This window comes from Pseudopipra pipra, chromosome 8, assembly GCF_036250125.1.
Source record: "Pseudopipra pipra isolate bDixPip1 chromosome 8, bDixPip1.hap1, whole genome shotgun sequence".
Classification (NCBI taxonomy): domain Eukaryota; kingdom Metazoa; phylum Chordata; class Aves; order Passeriformes; family Pipridae; genus Pseudopipra; species Pseudopipra pipra.
In genome coordinates, this window is record NC_087556.1 from 21,093,776 (window position 1) to 21,113,501 (window position 19,726).

The window sequence follows — 19,726 nt, forward strand, 5'->3', positions numbered from 1 at the left end:
AAATAAAATTAAAAAATCTTAAGATGGGTGAAAAAAGGCTGGAGTTCCAATGGTCTCAGTGTCGTCTGTAGAAGTACAGTCTTAAGTTCAAGATCCAGGCAACAATGAAACAAAGCCTCTAAAACTCTTGAGCAGCAAGAAAGTACTTCCCTCCGACTCTTCTTGGAGAAGTATGATTTCCTATACTCTTCAAGATCCTCTTTTCTAACCAGACATCTGGGCTCTGCCAAGATCTGGGGTCATCACCAACAGACACATTCAACAAACCTATAGCTGAAAAGAACTTGACCTTTCAATGAAGAAGAGGGTGTAGAAGAGATTGAAAAGACTTGTAACTAGATTCTTGCTACTTTTTGAGTTTCTTCTTACCTTGTACGAAATACTCAAGCTACTGAATTTAGAGACATGAGAAAGGCAATATGCTGTCATACATGTCAAAGGAAGAAAGCTGATTCCTTACAGTCTGCTTGTTATTGCTATTTTCCCTGGGAAAATCTATGCAATAAAATATTCCTAGAATATTCAGTATATTCAGAATATTCAGAATATTCCTTCAGTACCATAGCCTTATTTTCCTATCATAAGCAAAAGGAATAAAATATTCTAGGAATATTTTATTCCTTTTGCTTATGATAGGAAAATAAGGCTATGGATACTGAAGGCAGTTGTTTTCCTCCAAAGGGCACCAGGAAAAAAATAGGATTGTTGACCCATGAAGTCGTTTACCCCTCACCATTTCCACCACCACAGTTTGAAATGACAGCTGGAAGAGGCAAATGTTTGCCCATCAGTCCCTCCTCCTGAGGTTCCTGTCAGACTGCCTGAAAGGGACCCCTCTCAAGGCTGCCCAGGATGACTGAGGTGTAAAGGGCCATGGTGGATGGTCACGAGTGACCCATATCTGCCAGTGGGAAATATCCGCACCCAGAACCTGGTGCTGGCTGGAGGAGAAGCAGCATCCTGGCATGGGAGGAAAGAAAGGTGCAAAACAGTCGGCATTGAGTGAGCTCTCATCAAGCAACACAATGTTCTGCATCTGAAGGCACAGGGGGCCACATGGAGACCATATCACTGTTACCTGTAAAGAAACGGGGAAGGAACGAGAAAAAGGCTCAACAACTGATGTTGTAGTGCTCCAAACTACACAGTACACGCTGGTTACATGACTGCTGCTCTGTCTCCATAAGAAAAGGGTCAGAGATGTTGGAACCTACAGGGTGGACATAGGAGGACACCCACTTGTCTCCAGAGTTCCTGGAGAAGAAAAAAAGATTAGGAGGACCAGATAGTGCCTTCAGAGACATCAGGCACGCATCTCTGAATGGACATGGACTTACCATCTATGCTGCACTGTATGCTAAAGCAAAAAAAAGTTCAATTCATTACCGCTTCCTTTAGCCATTTTTTTTTTAAGAGTGGAAGGAGTCTCCAAGTTCAGGTCTCCTTTCAGAGTTCTCAAAGGAAAGTGAGAAAGGAGCATAATTATCACAAAGATAGGAGACTTCCACCTATCGCCATGTGCTCAAACTGGGAGCTGTGCAATACACACAAAAATGAAAACAGCAGTAAAACACAGTAAAGCAAATATGCCTAAAACAGAATAAGACCTAAAAAAGATGGTGCAAGAGAAACTCCACGCTTGATTTGGTATGACCAAGCTTTCTTTGGTGGTTGTAGTGTACTGTCTTTCTGGACCTAGTTATTGCCTGATGATTTGAGGGTATCCAGTAGATGCCTTGTCAACTTTTCAATCCATTTCAGATCTGCCAATACAGTCAGACATGCTGTTGAAATACTGACAGAAGGAAATCATTTGAGATCAGAAGATTTCTCCTTAAAGTGTTATCAAACAACTCCAGAGAACATAACCAGAAATTCTGGAAGCACATAAAATGCAGCAGAGGCAACACAGTATTCACTGTTGTAAAAATTAGTGTTTATTATGTTTTCCTCAATATATTAAAGCTACTTATTATTAAGTTTAATGATCATAAAGTACTTATTTTTAATCTCAGGGGTATTATCACAATATTTAATTCAAAATCATACAGGGAATAACTGTTCAAAACTGGAGGGAAAAATCAATACTGCATACATCCCAACGCCTTAACCACAAGATTACTCTACCTTCTTAAAATAATAGTTACTATTTCATGTTCTACATTGTACTCTTTTCTGCAAAGATACTAATATAATTATGATCTGTGATCTAAACCACTATTTTGACAAAGCTCCCTAAGATGCACTAGTAGTATAAATTCCATATTCATTACATAAGTAGACAGCTCCATCTTGTGGGAACAACAACAAATTAATCCTCTTCAGCATATGAGTGAAAAAGCTCCTGAGACAAACTGCTCACTTTTACAGAAATAAATCATTAGTGTATTTAAAAGAAATTCACACTTTGTATCACAACTTCCTGTGAAAAAGTGAGAGAAGAGATGGTGAGAAGAAGATGAATTAAACAAGTTTACTAACTTCCTTAAGATGCTGTACTCTTAGGACACTACACACCTGCAATTTAGGGGCTTCAGAACCAAGTCTGGCCTAAAGCACTGGCCTTTTTAGAAATGTAAGTGTACTCTAGAGAGCCATGCCATCTCTAGCCATGGACAGAAACCGGGCTTTTTCTCAAATCTGCAAAATCTGATTTACCCATTATGGAACATCACACGTTGTATGGTATAGTTTATTTCTCATACTGAAGCTTACTTTCCATACATACATTTCAAAGATTACCTAAACAAAGTAATTTGAATAATTATCTGAAAGTGTGTATTTCACCAGATAATGGCACTGCAAGCAATCCTGACAGCAATTCTGCACTTTTCAGAGTTAGACTATCACCATATTGCAGTATCTTGCAGAGAGACATGGAATCCTGAAAGTATCCTAGAGATTATTCTTTTAAATTACGAGACAAAATTAACAGAATTTACAACACACACACAGAGAATTCTCTCGGAAAGAGAGTGAGGACGTAGTAACCCTTCCAGCTCCACTTCTTCAGGAGATGACTATTAATGCTAATCTGTCTACCCTAAAAATCTCTCACTGTAAATTGCTTCCTATACATCAGTGGGAAATGTCACAAAAAGGGGCAAACGTGCCTAGGATACCAAAAGGATTTTTACATGTGTAATACATAGTTCTTTCAACTTCTGCTTATATGCTTCTGAATGAAGAATCCCAAGGATCCTCCCTTCAGCTTTATGGACCCCTGAAGTGGTTGCTAATGGACTAAAATACAGCACAAATCTAAACTGTGCCGAACTGAAAGACATGATCAGTTTGTATTACAATTACTTTCAACATCTGATCTACACAGCTATAGGAACCTATAGACCACTAGTTGTTGATTCATACCATGAATCCCTGACAAGAAGGTTTTTTCTCAGTATGAGTCTTCAAACTGGGGGGAAAAAAAAAAAAAAAATATCACTGATGTCAGAGACAGAAGTTTGTATTTGATTTTGGCACCAAAAAAACCCCAAAACAACACAACATACCACCTTAATTTTCAATGTGAAATGAGAGAACAGTAACTTGAGAGACTACTTAGACATCAGTACTGCAAATCAGTGATACGACAGGTACTATTCTTTCCTAATCGACTGGGCAAGCAGGGAACCCATGAAGAGCACAAGCAGAGCTGAACAATTTTTCTGGTAACGTGTCGCAGCTCATCTGTCTGTATTTCCCTGAACTCTGTATATAAACAGAGGAACTTTTTTCTCTGACTCATCCCAACAACTGGGCAATACAACTCATATTAATGCCAGGCTAGGTAAATAGAAAGTGCAGGAAGTACTTTTAAGAGAAAAAAAATTAACTAGGAATAGTCAGAGACTAACCTAAGGAGAAAGATGTCTCAGTCACTGGATCAATTTTATTTTTACCTTGATCATTTTTACCAGTAGGTTGAAGGGAGAAAAACAAGCATAAACAGATATGAATTCAGGTCCCAAAAGAAAAAAAAAAGGAGAATTTTCAGATATGCAACCATTGTCCAATTGAAGAAAATAAGTTTACTTTATACCATAAAAACTTCTCTAAAATTTTTACTTTCAAAACTGAAACACATTATGAAAAATACGTATTTAAGAGGTCTTATTGATGCCTTCTTGTGTTTACATGCAAAACTACATTGAGGCACCAGAGGGCACCATTCTATGCACAAAACCACCAGCTGCTAAGAAAACAAAAGGGGTCATCTCCAGAGAACTAAAATTTAGTCAAGGATCGTAAAATTTAACATGCCAAAAATTCCACCTGATCCTTCAAAAAATAATATTCCTTTTAAAAATCAATTATCCTGAAATCATCTGATTTATTCCATAATGACAACTCCACACATATGCATTATCACTCTAAGTCACTATCACAGATGTCTTCACAAATGATTACAGTCCCACTTCAAAAGGATATTTCTGCTATAACATCATATAAATATTTCTGTGCATCCAATCAGGATATATGTCCTTAAGTGCCTGAGTGCAAATGGGATTGAAAGAGGATGAACATTTCACTAAGGAGAAGGGAAATAAAAAGTTACATGCAAAAAAAAAATCATATAAGCCCAGAAATTTATTTAATATATTGACTATGGACTACTAGAAAGGCATACATACAGACTAATAAGTGTAAAAGGAGAGAAGCCTAAAAATATTTTTTGAAACTTCAGCAAATACCCCAAATTTGCTTTTTTCCTCTTCATCCCCAATTTGCACATCTTTGTTATCTTCTCACTAGAAAATAACAATAACCATAAACCCAAATACAACTTCTCCCGTAATCTATTTGGTTTAGCATAGAAAAATAGATTACAAGAATAATCAGAATCAGAACTAAGTAATTTTGTTTCGTATCTATGGCAATAGCTGTAACATTTCAATCAGAAGCAGAAAATAATATGAATTCCTGATTGGTGATAAGTAACTCTGTCAATTAAAAATCATTACTAAACCAGTCTGTTAGACAAAGAAAAAATAATATTTAACAAATCCCATTTTGGTTTTTTTTTTTAAATCTATTATTTCTTGAAGGTTTTGGGGTTTGTTTAGAGTGTGTTTTGCTGTTTTAAATGAGTAATGGTTCAATTTTTAATTGCAAATCCATATTCAGAAAAAACAACTCTGAGCTTATGAAGCATTACTATAAATTTTTGAGTGAATAATTTTCTTTCTAGTAATCACTTATAGTAATAGGTTCAGCAGCAAAGACTTTTAAAACAGAACATCTCTTTCAAAAATAGCCAAAAAATCCAGAAAATAGAGGAAAAATACCAATCTTTTTACAGGATGAAGAAGCTCCTCATTAATGACTTGCCACCTTTCACCACTTTCACACCTCCCTAACCCATCCTGTTCTGTCCCATTTCTAGGATGAATTGCAGGTTCCCCACCCCTGCCCACATTGCCACAAAGTCTTTCATTTCCTGATTACACAAGACATATGAAGCAATTAAAAACCGTATACACACATTCCTCTCAGGATACTGATAACCACTCAGTAAGTGCCAATCAGTTACAACTCCATGAATGCTGTAACAATGACAGGAATTACACACATCTGTACAACAGTTGTAAAAGTTTGACATGGAATGTTAAGTCTGACCGTGCAGCTTTTGACCTGCTACAGACACAAGACAAAAAGATTCATCTGTAGAGCTTCAGATTAAAAAAATCAACTGATCACTTTGATCAATTAAAGGAAGGCACAAAAAAAAAAAAGAAACTCAACCATACACTTTTTATTCAGTTTTTCAAAGTAATACTTAAAACAAAACACACCAAATAAATCAACTCTCAAATGAAGAACCTGTGCTTATGGAAAATAATTGTTTTAGAATTCATATCGTGCTACCAATGCCAATTTTGTCCTGATGCTAGAGATGCTCTCAACTAGCTCCCATACACAGATTGCAAGAGGTGGCCCACTAGATGTTTGTCCTCTCTCCCTATTTCTCCCTTCACTAAGAAAAAAACCACAAAAAACAAAACCACCACCAACAAAGAGATATAATAAATAAAATTATAAAACAAAGTACTGATTATCAGTTCACGTTTCACTGCAGAGGATGTTCATTAACAGCCATCAGTATTTGCATTTCCATGATGAGTTCAGTGAGATCAGTGCAAGCACAAAACACTGACAATGCAAATTAAGATTCTGCCCCTTAAACAGACCTGTCACTATGACTATAACCATGGCATCCCTAACCACGATACTGTGTCACACACTCCATTTAAGCTGCAATTTCACAGGAAACACTGCAAAGACTTCCTTTGTCCTACAATATACAAAGATATTTTCTGTTTACACAAACTGCAAACTTTGTAGGGATTTTCCATGGAGTAATTTCATATAGGCTGCTGCATGCACCCTTAAATGCTTTATAAAATAATGTCCAGGTGTTTCCTGTAATTCAACTGCAGTTATGGTAATAAGCACATTTCTTAAAACCTAAGCAGCCTTTCAATGCCAAGCACTACCTAGGGTCCAGTTCTGCCATCCTTATTCAGAATTACATCTCACCACTCTATTTAGAAGATCCTATTACATGCCAAAACAATGCAGAAGTCAAACTGAAAGATTTTATTAATCTTAGTTTAGCTGTTATGCTTTGCTTGCCTGGTTTTCCTGGATGTGCAATTTCTGTGAATTGTTCTCACTAATAGTATCCTGTTTCTATGAGCAGGAAAGGGCTGAGCACAGTTTGTTAGTTAACATTACTTCCTATAAGCAGGGTTCTTGTTCTGTAGTAGCAGCACTACAGCAGTCATTGTTCATGCTGGATAAGCAATGGATCACGCTGATGGCTGTTAATGGACATCCTCTGCAGCGAAACATGAACTGATAATCAGTACACCCAGATTTGCAATAGACTTCCTCCTTCCTGTTTTTACACTGCTGACCAAGGAGATGCCTCTTCCTGCTAAGCCTTTGTGCGACTTACTGATGTATGAAGCAAGAAACTGAAAAACAAGTGCTGCACTAACTTTTTTTTCTCATTTTGTGTTGCAATAGTAGATTAAAAGACAGCAAAGGAAACAGCCCCTTCACTCACTTTGGTACTGGCTATCGCCACATAATGAAATGCCAACTTTGGCCATCTGTTCCACAGACCTAAATGGATCCAAGTGGATGTAGTTGGAATCTATTTTATTTCATAGAAAATCAAATAAGAAATTGAAGTCCATAGAGTAATATTCTTATTTTCCCTTAATATTTCCATAGACTCTTTTGTTACATTTTAGTAGCAACGGATTAATCTGTAAACCAAATAGTGAGCTTCTAAGTTCTTTTTGAAAATTTGATCAGATTTCTATTATACATGTTTCAGAAATAATTAGCCATCTCTTACAACCTCTAGCTAATCTGTCTTCTTTATCTAGAGCACTTGAGACATAAATACAAGATAAATACATACCAATTGACAAAATAAATTTCATGTCAACAATTTCATATGCCTCTTCATGAGACGTGAAATAGAACAGAACACTTAATGTCAGAAATGTTAGTTAGTTATTTCAACAAAATTTGAATACCCACACTACACAGATGTAAATATATTATTTCAGAAATTCAAGAAGTTCCAGATTGAATAAAATATACAGTAATTAAAAAGTTTCAAAATCAATTGGATTAAGAATGTATTCTATTTAATACTGATCAAACCAAATAATTCTTTGATAACACATATTCCTCTGCAAACATAACCAAAGCATGTATTTTGCAATAATTTTATATTATTAATTTTTGTTAACTCTATGAACTCCCATAGCCTATACATAGAAAATCATCATATATTTTTTACTCATGCAAAACAGCAGCCTGTACTGTATATACTTTGCACATCTACCAGGATCACTGAAGAAAACAAAAGATGACTTCTAAAAAAAGTCTGCTTTCTATTCAGAAGCCGAACTGAAACTAACTCACAGAGTTTCTCTCTGTTAGAAGCAATTAAGACTGTTGAAGCAACTGACTTACTCCAGTCCTCTGCCTGCTCAATAAACAGACTAAGAAAACCTGGTCATTTCTTAGGGAAAGGTGACACTTGAGCATGCCACAGAAACTCCACATTTCAAGAGGAGGTAGCACACATTGGCTAACTGCTTACAGCTTCCTAAGTTTATGAAACAAAATAGAACAAATATACAGTATAAAACAGTATTTACTATGTTACTTTTATGTTGAAATTAAAACCCAGAAGAAAACATTGCCTCAATGAATAAAAGGGGGTAAAGAGCCTTCAAAGTCACTCTGTGCATCAGGTAGTGTGCAAACTGTGAAAGTGCCAGTGAGAGCTGCTACCAAAAGAAACATCTAAATGCCTGTAATAGAAAGGAGAGCATATTAAAATTGAAGTATGTGATACTTGAAAGTTGAAACACTTCTTTTTGAAGCTGAAATGTCTCAAAAGTATCCCCTAGGTACATATAAAACAGTATATGCATTATTCATTTTGTATTACTCTGATTCACAGGAGGATTGCAAGCTACACTCACTGAAATATTGCAAGCAAATTACTTTCCCTAAGACACAGTGAAAATCCCACCCACTGTATTAGAATCAAACACCTTTTCTCATGTTATATCAAAAAAAAAAATAATCCCCAGCATCTTTTTTAGGTCTTCTCTGTCAAATCCCATGTCTTTCCATCAAGGCTGATGCACTCTTAAAATCTGCTTCCTTCCTTCTTAGTACCTCTGTCAGTGATTAAGTTCCCTACTAGTTTGCTATTACTGGCAAAGGTTGAGGTACTGGAAGGGCTTCAGCCAGGCTTCAAGAGATCATTAACTCCTTCATGCACAGCACACAGTTTGTCAGGTGTACAAATAATTCCATAGTAGACAAGTACCAGATGAGGAAGAGATCCATTGCTGAACATACTTTAAGCTGAACATCAATTTGAGAATTCTGTCATTGTTATATCAAGGTCTGTGGTGACAGGGATTAGATGTGGGCATTTCAACCACCACCAGAAAATAGCCAGCATGGCTGGCAACAGTTAGATTTTATAACTAGCCATAGCAAGTCCTTCAGTAAGATAAAATCTCATGTGATTACTTGATGCTGATGCAGAGCTATGTTAACGTTTTTGAACAAGTTATTACTTAATCATTTATTACAACCCATAGAAATAGTTTCCTATTTGCAAATCCATTCTGGGCACTATCCTAGAAGCATTATTTAAGAAATATTAATCCTCACAGATTTGTATTAACTCATTTTAGTAGTATAATATATAAAACGCAACATGACAAAACTTGCTTAACTGAGTCACTGTAATTTCAGCCTTGTATGTGCAAACGCTCTTAACACTTAGTCAAAATCAGACTCATATTTAATTGAATTATGCTAAGGCTCCCTCAGGCAGCCATTGGTATTGAGGAAATTGCAAAGTCTCGGAGCAATGGTTCAGCAACACACAAAAAAAGCTGGAGTACAGGCTATGCTGCTGGCTTTCCAAAAAAATCTCCAAGAAAATAAGTACCCATGTGACTGGCATTTGTGAAGGATGTAAAATTATGCACTTCCTATGCACATGGCAGGTTCAAAATCTGGGTCACCAGACACTAAATAAAATCAGCTTGAGGAAGAAATCAATGAAGAGATGACAGGAATAAGAACTGACTTTCCTGAATTTAACTGAGATAAGAGTTTATGCACAAGCATAAGCTGTTCCTATGATGAGAAGGCTAAATTTAGATGAAACACCTATTAAGTACACTATTCTGGATCTCTCAGCAGATGATACCTCTATTTTAAAAGCTTTAATGTATTTTGAAACTTGTTTCCTAAACACTGGGACAATTTCAACTCTTTGGTAATGCCTGTGAAATTGGAGGGAGGTATTTCAGAACCATTTACACATGTTACTAGCTAGGTTAAAACTTCACTTGGCATTTGCCCATTTGGAAATCACAGCAAGAACTGAGTCAGAAGCTGATGCATGAACACTTAAAAGATCAAGATAACTTGATTTGCAGACACATATTTCATGATGAACTGAATCAGCACTGAACCTAAAGATTTTTTCACAACAGAAAAATGCAGTGCAGATATGATTACCCACAAACAGTTTCGGGCTTAATAAAAAGTTCAGAAGTAATATGTTGAAACTTGTAGCAATGCAAGTGAATCCTCACCTTCTAAAATACTTTTGCTGCCAATGACAAATCTGACTGAAATATCGGGCTAGTCTGTGGAAAAATCAGAGCTGCAGTTCTGCTCTGAATGCCAGATTAATCAGTCTACAGCACACACACTTCTTATGCCCTTTTGACTCTATATAATAGACTAGTGATAAAAAACAATGCTCCTTCATAGTAATATACATCAAATAGACAATTGCTTTATCTGACTGTTGCCTTTGAACCTAAACATTTGGAATACCATCAAATCCTGCACCAAGTAACAAAATCTGCAACTGACACTACAAGCAAGCCTCTGGTTTTTCAGGATACACTTTTCACAGCAAGCAGGCCACTCTCCTCACTCCCTAACAACCCAGTTACAAAACAGAAGTTCACTATTACAATAAAGATAAACTGGTATATAAATATATGTGCTGGTTTGGGCTGGGATAAAGTTAATTTTCTTCACAGTAGCTAGTATGGGGTTGTGTTTTGGGTTTGTGCTATATTATCAATATAATAATATCCCACAGAGATAATACAGAGATGTTGTTACTGCTGAGCACATTTTGTGCTGCCACGTTCATGAGGAGGCTGGAGGTGCGTGGGAGGTTGAGAGGAGACATGGCCAAGACAGGTGACCCCAACTGACCAAAGGGATATTCCAGACCATATGAGATCATGCTCAGTACATAAAGTGGGGGGAAGAAGGAGGAAAGGGTGGAGTTTGGAGCCATGGTGTTTGTGTTCCCAAGTCACCACTATGTGTGATGGGGCCCTGCTCTCCTGGAGATGGCTGAACACCTGCCTGCCCATGGGAAGCAGAGAATCAATTCCACGTTTTGCTTGTGTGTGCAGCCTTTGCGTTCCTTGTTAAACTGTCTTCATCTCAACCCAGTAGTTTTCCAGCTTTTACCGTTCTGATTCTCTCCCCCATCCTGCAGGTGGGGGAGTCAACAAGCGGCTCTGTGGTGCTTGGCTGCTGGTGGGGGTTAAACCACAACAATATACATAAAAGTACACTCTGTGACCTGATGCAAAAAAGACCACAGCTATCACACAAGGAATTTCCAGCTTTTTGGGCTACTTTGTAACTTCAGTTTGAAAGGGAACTAGGAATGAAACACATTAACTTGAAAACAGAGCAGGACTCGAAGACAGACCGTTAATAAAGATATAGACTACTTATTTTCAAACCAACAGCTTACAATTCTGTAAGTAACTATTATACTGTTTGAAATTGAAATACGTGATCAAACCATTTAAATTCTGATTTAAAGCACTGGCTGATGATCTCAGTCCTCTTATGTTTGCTCTGTATGCTGGCTCATACTCCAAAACCAAAAAAATGAAAACACAGAAAAATGCCTTTAGACAATCCTACCTGACAAGTAAGACCACAGGGCAAAAATGAAGGCAACCACAATTTGTCATTGGATAACCACATCACAAATCCCAACAGCCCACAGGTACTCAGAAAATGTATTTCCCTGTCTGCAACTGTGTTAATGCTGTACTATCTTCCCACATTTTGAGAAGTCATTCATACTGCCTATGTTACTGTTTACTAACTGTTGTGCTAAGGATTCAAAATCACATAGCTAAAGCGTGCCTGCTAGTAACAGCAATGTACACTTTCAGTAAAACAAGTTACACTGAGGTTTCAGAGCATTTAGGTGCTTTGCACACCTGTCTTTGGACAGGCCCCCTCAACGGATACAAAATATCTCCAAAATACAAATTATGGACCCCAGCTTGACAGCAGAGTAAAAGCAGCAGAATTAGACTCTCACTCCACATTTCTGCCTCTGAATTTTCTCAGAGACTTTGATTAGGAAAGGACAAAATAATCTTGCTTATTCTTCTAATGATGTCTTACTGAAATGTGCCTTTCACCTCCAGCTTTTCTGCAACACAAGGATAGAAGTTCAGGATAAACAGTTATCAGTTAGTTGTAACACTTCACCCATACTCATTTATGAGTCTCATAACAAATATACATCCAACATCCAAACTGTTTAACTTAAATGAGAAAAAAGCAGCACCATGCAAAAGTGATTATGCTTTGCAGCCGGGTGGCTCGCTGCTGCTTTTACCAGTGCAATGCAGTCCTAGATCAGTGGAAGGTCACTGCAGCAAACTGCAGCATCAGACAGAAATGCCTCAACCAAACGGCTCCTGGGGGCACAATTCCCACAGCCAGAGACAATAAGCCAGTGAGATGTCTTCAGAGGAGGCCCTCTAGTAACTCTGCAAAGAAGTCTCACAGCCAGCACAACTTAGAGCAACCTACAAGATGCTCTAACATCTACCAGGCAACAGCTTGGTGATGACAGATTTCAGGAACAGAGAAGCTGCTCAAAAGCATTTTTATGCTGACTTTTTAGGAGTGCTTTCCGAGCTGCAACTGTGGGTTAAAGCCACAGAGCACATCCCACTTACAGACACATCAACAGACATAGCACCTCCTTATCAACTTCACCTTAGCTACAAAATTGCCATCATCGAGTCCCACATAATTTTTATATTTAATTTTACTTTTGTATTACTGTTCAGTCATCGGACTGTGGCAGGGAGGTCGTCCTCTGACAGGAGGATCACAGAACAGTGCAGACTCAGCGATGCAAAGCTCACGAGATGAAGTGTTCAGAGAAAGTCTGAAATATGCTTACACAACACATTGCCAAGCTAGAGTTTAAGAGTTAACTCATTTATTTTTTAAAAAGGCTTTGAAACACATTACCACAAACTCAAAGAGACTCGTAACTATAGTATATCAGGACACCAGCAGAACAACTTCTTCTACTCTGTTGAGCTACACTTTGACCTATTTCAATCAACCAAAAACTAACCATCATATAAGGTCAATTATTTTCTTCTGAACAGAATCTATCTTTTTAGCTTCCCCAGCATATCCAACTGACTACTCAAGAAGTCCGAAGACAATCTTAAAAACTGACTCCTGAAATTCTGTTAGTATATATTTATATGGAGTTCAGTGAGGGCCTGAAAGTTTTTTTGTTATTAACTTTTTAATTTATCTTTTTTTGAGAGAGAGAATATAGGAATTGCCTTTCTTTCTTTTTGTCTTTTTCCACTTCCTTTAAAAAGATCAAAAATGTGCTGATAATTCTCCCTGGGTTTGCAAAGCCCAAAAGTATGTGACGTGAATTACAAGATATTAACATGTTATATAAAAAGGTGAGAGTGATGAGCCTTTAACAGGTGTTGTCACTAATCTCATTTTGTTAGCCATTAAAGCTAAAAAGATGTTGATAAAAGTTTCACAGTCTGATGAAAAAAAAATTAATCCTGGCTTGCTATATGCAGTCTGCCTGTTTAATGAATGGCATACTATACAGTTGTTTAAGTTTCATTTATAATGATTCAGCATGTGTTACTGAATTTAGAGATGCAAGTAAAATACCAGCAATTTTAAATCTATAATTAATCCAGTTAAAATCTAAAAAGAAAATTAATGTAATCAAATCCAATCTCTTCCATTTCATATTTCTTGAGATGTGGAGCAATCTTTAGGAGCTAACTTACTCTCCTAAATAGTAAATAATCCGAATTGTACCAGCTGTACCTTGATTCCTCCTATAAAGGACTGCATTTCACATTCTTCTATATGGGTAGATCTCAACACTAGAAAATCTCCTGCAAGATCAGTCTGTATGTTATTTCTTACCTGTACATTATACACAAACCCATTATATATCAATAAATGCTGCTATTTTTTATATCATGAGAACAAGTGCTGTCATTTTTGTAGCAGGGTAGGAAACAGCACCCTGGCAGGGACAGCTATGCCAAACTAGCAAACAGAACCCTGCAGAAAAACAAGAGCAGAAATGTGTTTCCATGGAATCTACATACAGCCCACAAAAAATATTACACTTCTTTTATGAAGCATGGATGCACTAAGAAGACATTAAGATCTTGATATGAACAATTAAGGATAAGTCATACCATGTATATCCCTACACCTCATGCTACTTATCCAAACCACTCATCTTGAGCCCCTTCTTTTGTTCTGCTATTTAAGTAGGTACGTTGGTACTTTCTTTCATGTGACAATGCTATAAATATTCTCCCAGCATTACAGACCACAGATTACGAAAACATTCCATTTCACATAATGAAATGAATGTAATTTCAGTCATTACATGAGACAACTGGCTTCAATGGCTTCTCTGACTGGAAATCAATGGATCACTTTATGTTGTAGTCTTACACAACTGAATATAATTACTCAATTCATTTCTTTGATTCATATTGTCTAGCAAGTAAAACTTAGATCTCACACAGAAAATAACGCTCCATTTTATGTTCACGCTTCTGTTCACTGAAATAGATCTTGAAATTAGTTGCGGGATTTTAGACTTCTCAGTATTGCCCAGCAATTCACAAATTGTAACAGACATAGCTGAGCAAATAGCTACAGTTTTGATTTTAAACACTGCTATTCTTATGAAGTAGCAGGATATTACTGTGATGTTGACACTTCTTTCAAAACACTCTGCCAGGTGTAACCATTCTTTAGCCTCATTTTTTTAATTTGAAATTGAACACTAGAACATACAACCTTTTCCAAAGAAGATTGGGGTCCCTTAAAGTCAGCAATGCAAAATTCCCCTACTGGAAAGCTAGTGAGATAACAAGATAGACAAGACAGATGAGACACAAATAGAAGAAAGGACAGGAACATGCAAAGAAATTAAGAAATTAAATGTCCATATTCATAAAAACTTTGGCACATTTTAAATGCTTAATATGGATAAGAGATATATATAGTCCCTTCCCCATCCACACTTGTGAGTCCCAAACATGCCTTCTTCTACTGTGTAGCCTGATTCTCTGTATGTCCCTTACACAACATACTGTGATTAAGCTCTATCCTGGAGAAGGTAGCAAGACTGCAATTATATTTAATATTTTGTTGCTAAGTTTTTTGTTTTGGTGTGTTTTTTTCCAGACATCAGCCTCAGCCTGCCTGGGCATGTTAACTGAAACATGGCTAAACTGCCTGCAGGGACAACTCAATCTAGTTTCTCTCAGCCTGAGCTCTCAGAGTCTCACAAGTGAAGCTCCTTGTGATATCAGTTTCAGCATCTCCACTCTGTACTCCCAGTACTTGCTGTGTTTAAGGAACACGAGGGGAGATTAGAGTGCAGTTTGCTCCAAGCTGACCTCCAAGACCAGACTGACCTGACAAGCAGTCCCTGTGTGATGTCTGGACCACCCTACTATCTGGGGTCTTGGAGGATTGATTAGCCCCAGCCTCGCACAAATGCCCAGACTGCCACCTTCCACACTGCTCTGGAGGGCCCACTGTAGACACACGCAGCCAACCTCAATATCATTTGCTGTGAAGTGCAAAATGATCCATTTCGTACGCAACATAAATTTCTCTTCCATCACTTCTCAGCACAGGGTTCCTCATCTCTGTACCCTGCATTCACCCTTTTCCAGCCCTGTCCACGCTCTCCAGCAGGCACCATTCCTGCTCCAGGAAAAGCAAGCAGCACCACGCTCACCACTGTGCAGCATGCTGCCACACAACCTGCCTTTTCCAGTTCTCTGCAAACAGGCACTCTGTATCTTCTCAGAGGGAAGAATTCACAGTTCTCTCTCCCCTGTTTGGCAGCATCCATGCTTTTTCACTTCTTTCTGACATCTCTAATCAGGGAATCATCAACACAGCTCCAGGATGAAGATTCCCTTTTCCAGTGTGTCTCCTCCATTACTCATTTCACTCTCTCCAGGCCCTGCGCTTCTCTCCCCATCTCTCTCTCACGTTCCCCTCTTAACAGGAAAGGTTATGCAAAACCTTTTTTTCAACATGCAGGTTATGGTATTTGGCAGTATGTGGAACTGGAAGGAGAAGAAAAAAACCAAACCACTGAAGTCATGGCACATCAGAAACGCTCTAAACACTGTCACATCTCCAGGAGGAAGCTGACCAGGGCAGGATGTTTCAGACCGCATCATTAAAAGCTGCACAGAGGAGCACTGCGATACCCACCCACGACACGGTTTCGGTCCCGTTCCCAGCACCGAGCCGGGGGTACCGGCACACCCCAGGGAGATGCCTCGTGTCCAAGCGCGGGGCAGGAAAGGCCGGCCCTGGGTTACAGCGGGCGCCCCGAGCCTGGTCACCGCGTCCCGAGGCCGCGCTCCTCGCCCCGCAGCTTGCCCAACACACAATGCCCGGGAGCGGCCGGCCCAGGGCCGGGGCACCGCAGCCGCATACGCTCGGCTCCCCTCCCCTGTCAGCGCCGCGGCCCCGGGTGACAGCCCCGCTCCCTGCCCGCGCCGCACCGGCCCCGTCCCTACGCCCCGCCGGGCCCGGGGCAGGGGGCACCGGTCGAGCTCCCCCGGGGCGGCCCCGTGGGCTGCCCGTCCCCTCCGCGCCCGGAGCGGCCGCTCCCGCCGGCGGCACTGCGGGCGGCCCCGCGCCGTCCCTGGGGAGCAGCTGTCAGAGAGCGCGGCCGGGCCGGGCAGCGGCTCCCCGGGCCGGCGGGCGGGCAGGGCGGGGGAGCTTCGCCTGGCGGCGGCGGCGCCGCGGCCCCAGCGCCCCGAACCTCAGGGTGGGTCCCACGCAGGCCGTGTCGGTGCTCTCGATCTCCTGCAGGATCCGATCATGCTCGGGGAGACTCTCCGCCATCTTGGATGGGAGGGACCCGGCGGCCGCGCCGCGGCGGGAGGTGCCGGGGAGGGACCTGGGGAGGGAGGAGCGGCCGCGGAGCCGGGAGCTGGGAGTCGCCGGGGAAGGTTCCCCGGTGCGGAGGGGGTGAAGGCAGCGGTGAGGACAGAGGGGAAGGGGCTGGAAAGGACGAGCGGGTCGCACCACGCCCGCGCGATTCGTCCCAGCTCGCCGGTGCCCCGCCGCCCCTGTCAGGGGAAGGGCTGCGCCGGGAACATCCCGGGAGCCCGGCAAAGCCCCTCCATCCCCCCGGGCATCTCCAAGCGTTGGTGTCCGGCAGAGACCGCGGGCAGCTGCGTCTGCCCGGCGCCACCCGCTCCGACCCGCTCAGCGCCCTGTGACAGACGAGGGACACCCAAAATCCGGCCCCTGTCCCGGCTGCGCTCCGGACGGGCCGCCCGCCCACCCCGGGACACCGCGCTGCAGGGACGCCTTGGAGGCTTATAGGGTCAAACCCGGCCCTTTCCCCTGGGATAGTCCTGGTTTGTTTCATGGTATGGTCTTGTTTTATTGTTATTATTATTTGTTTGGTTTCTTTTGATTTAAGCGCTCCTGCACACGCGGGCCGTGCCCGTCCCTGTCCCTGTCCCTGTCCCTGTCCCTGTCCCTGTCCCTGCAGGAGGCGGCTGCCAGGGCCGGCGGCACTGACCCCTGAGACGGAGGCTCTGCGGGGGTTTCTGCATTCGGATTATGTCACAGACTTGATTCCTTCCATTCTTTAGGTGATAGAAATTTGGGGATCGGGGTAAAAATAGAACAAAATAAAACAACAACAAAAAAAGTGCACCTTTCGGCGCATTGGCTTGCTACGTTTCACTAGAAATTGACATATTGTTTCCTGGTGCTTCATTTTTTGAGGAGGATCAGCCTATCTTCTATTTAAATTATATGCTTTGTGGTCTGTGGCCAAAGATGAACTAGTCCTTGGGTTTTGCATGCCCAGGAGACAGGATACACCTGCTTTCTGGGCAAAGTTATCTGCACACAAGTGGGAAGCCCATGCAAAAGAATTAGGCCAGATGTGTAAAACTTCAGGGTGATGTGTAGCTACTTTTTCCAGTGAGGAACTAACAGCAATTCACAACTGTGAATTCATCAAGGTCTACAATAGCATTTGGCACCCTTCCAGTTACTGTAATCAAACTCGTCATCTCTCCTGCCCTGGTGCAACTACACCTGTACACAAGTTAGTAAGTGGCTGCATATCTTGTCTGTGCTTGTGGCTTTATCATATTCAGTGTTGATTCAGATGAATTTATTGATGACACCTACTAAATCAACAGGGACTATTCCAAATGTAGACAAGTGCCTACAAAGCGCATGATGCAAAAAGAAATAAGAAAAATCCTACAAGCTACCACCACAGTAGTAATTCCTTCAAGAAGTCATTCAAATGCAGTAATAATCTTCCCACGTTCCTTTTTTTCCCATCACCAAAGTACTGAATGATAGATTGACACATTTTTTCAAGGTAAATTAAATTTTCTTTTTTTAGCCTGATAGTTACTGCAACCTGATGCCTACAGTGCCAGGCAGGCTATTTTTAAAACTCTTCTACAGATACTGACATTATACTTAGACATATAACATCATAATCTTTTGTATATTACTCTTTTAGGGACAAATATGCAGAGGAAATTTTTTCAGTTACACTTTTACCATTAAACAGTTTCCATAAGCTGCAAATGAAAAAAAAAGTCTTCAGATATTTAGGAATATCAATGGTAAAACCTTAAGTAGTTGTGTCTTTAGTGATTAAAATAAGTTGCATTTCTTAAAAATGTAAGAATAAGAAGCACTTCATTATTTAAAAATTTAGTTGTTAATGTCAAATTAAAAACGCTGCTACACTAAATTTCCCCTTGTTTTCATTTTTAAGAGTAATTTCTTTCTGCACAGCAAATCTGCAGCCAGTCATCAGGAACAGATCGCTTTATCCTGGTGAAAAGAAAGAGCTGAGTAGCTGACCTAGGTCTGTATTTTTTCATTTAGGGCCAATCACATTGAAATTAAACTCAACTGTCCTGTAGACATCAGGGTCAGGAAAACCAAGTTTCTAATCTATTGGACTGACTAAAAGAACAGCTACAGAATGGAACATATCCATCATAAAGAGTATAATATTATCAAAAAGAAGCATACCTTACTGTGGTTCCAAGAGGCAGCTCAAAGGACTGGATCTCAGCAAGGGCATTTTCATATATCTGATCTTTGTTTTCTTCTAGACACAATTCTGACAGATTTGACGTGCTTTTCCTTGCCATAGATTAGCATAAACTAGTCTAACTTTAGGAGAGGACTTTTATTCTGATTATTATAGTTGACTAAGTGACTCTGTAGTCAGCAAAACCAGGCATGAAAAAAGAGATCCTGCACTAACCTCGTGACTCCTGAGGACTTTGTGTCCAAGAATGGTGCACAGCTGCTGTTTTCCTGTCTGCTGCTAACATTTGCCTCATAGGCAGTACCCAGGCCTCACACTATCTTTGTTCTGTGTGCATCCAGTTTTATCTTAACAGGAGATTTTCTGCCAATATAATATTTTTACATCTTTGAAATAGCTCATCATTAACAAATAATAAGCCTGGAATTTGGTAATTTTGAAAACACAATTTTAAAGTGGCTTCAGACACTAGGCATCAGTGCTTAATTTCTCTGTTAGGTTTTATGAGATTAAAAGCAATTTTAAAAAAAATATTGTGTTTTTCCTTTTGCTTGTGTAAAAAGCCTGCTTGCACAAGGAATTGGCTGGATTTATGAAACAAGGTTATGGACCTTGTAAAGCAGATAAGAAAAGCAGAGAAACTTCTATGTTTTCCTATTTTTCCTTTGCAGCATTATTAAACAATATTTATAATAAAAAAATTGC

General features: G+C 40.0%; 1 protein-coding gene across 11 annotated transcripts in view; it reads right to left on the bottom strand.

Moving 5' to 3' along the window:
• Positions 1–19,219, bottom strand: part of EXOC6 (exocyst complex component 6) — an 86,972-nt gene extending 67,753 nt beyond the window's left edge. For 5 of the 11 annotated variants that reach the window (XM_064662916.1, XM_064662917.1, XM_064662915.1 and 2 more), the window contains exon 1: positions 19,000–19,219. In XM_064662916.1, the coding sequence (XP_064518986.1) occupies positions 19,000–19,121 (122 nt within the window). In that variant the 5' untranslated portion in view covers positions 19,122–19,219. Of the gene's footprint in view, positions 1–16,735; positions 16,867–18,999 lie in introns of those variants that run through there. The other 6 variants (XM_064662921.1, XM_064662920.1, XM_064662919.1 and 3 more) reach the window with 3 other exon arrangements.
• Positions 19,220–19,726: the final 507 nt, after the last annotated feature.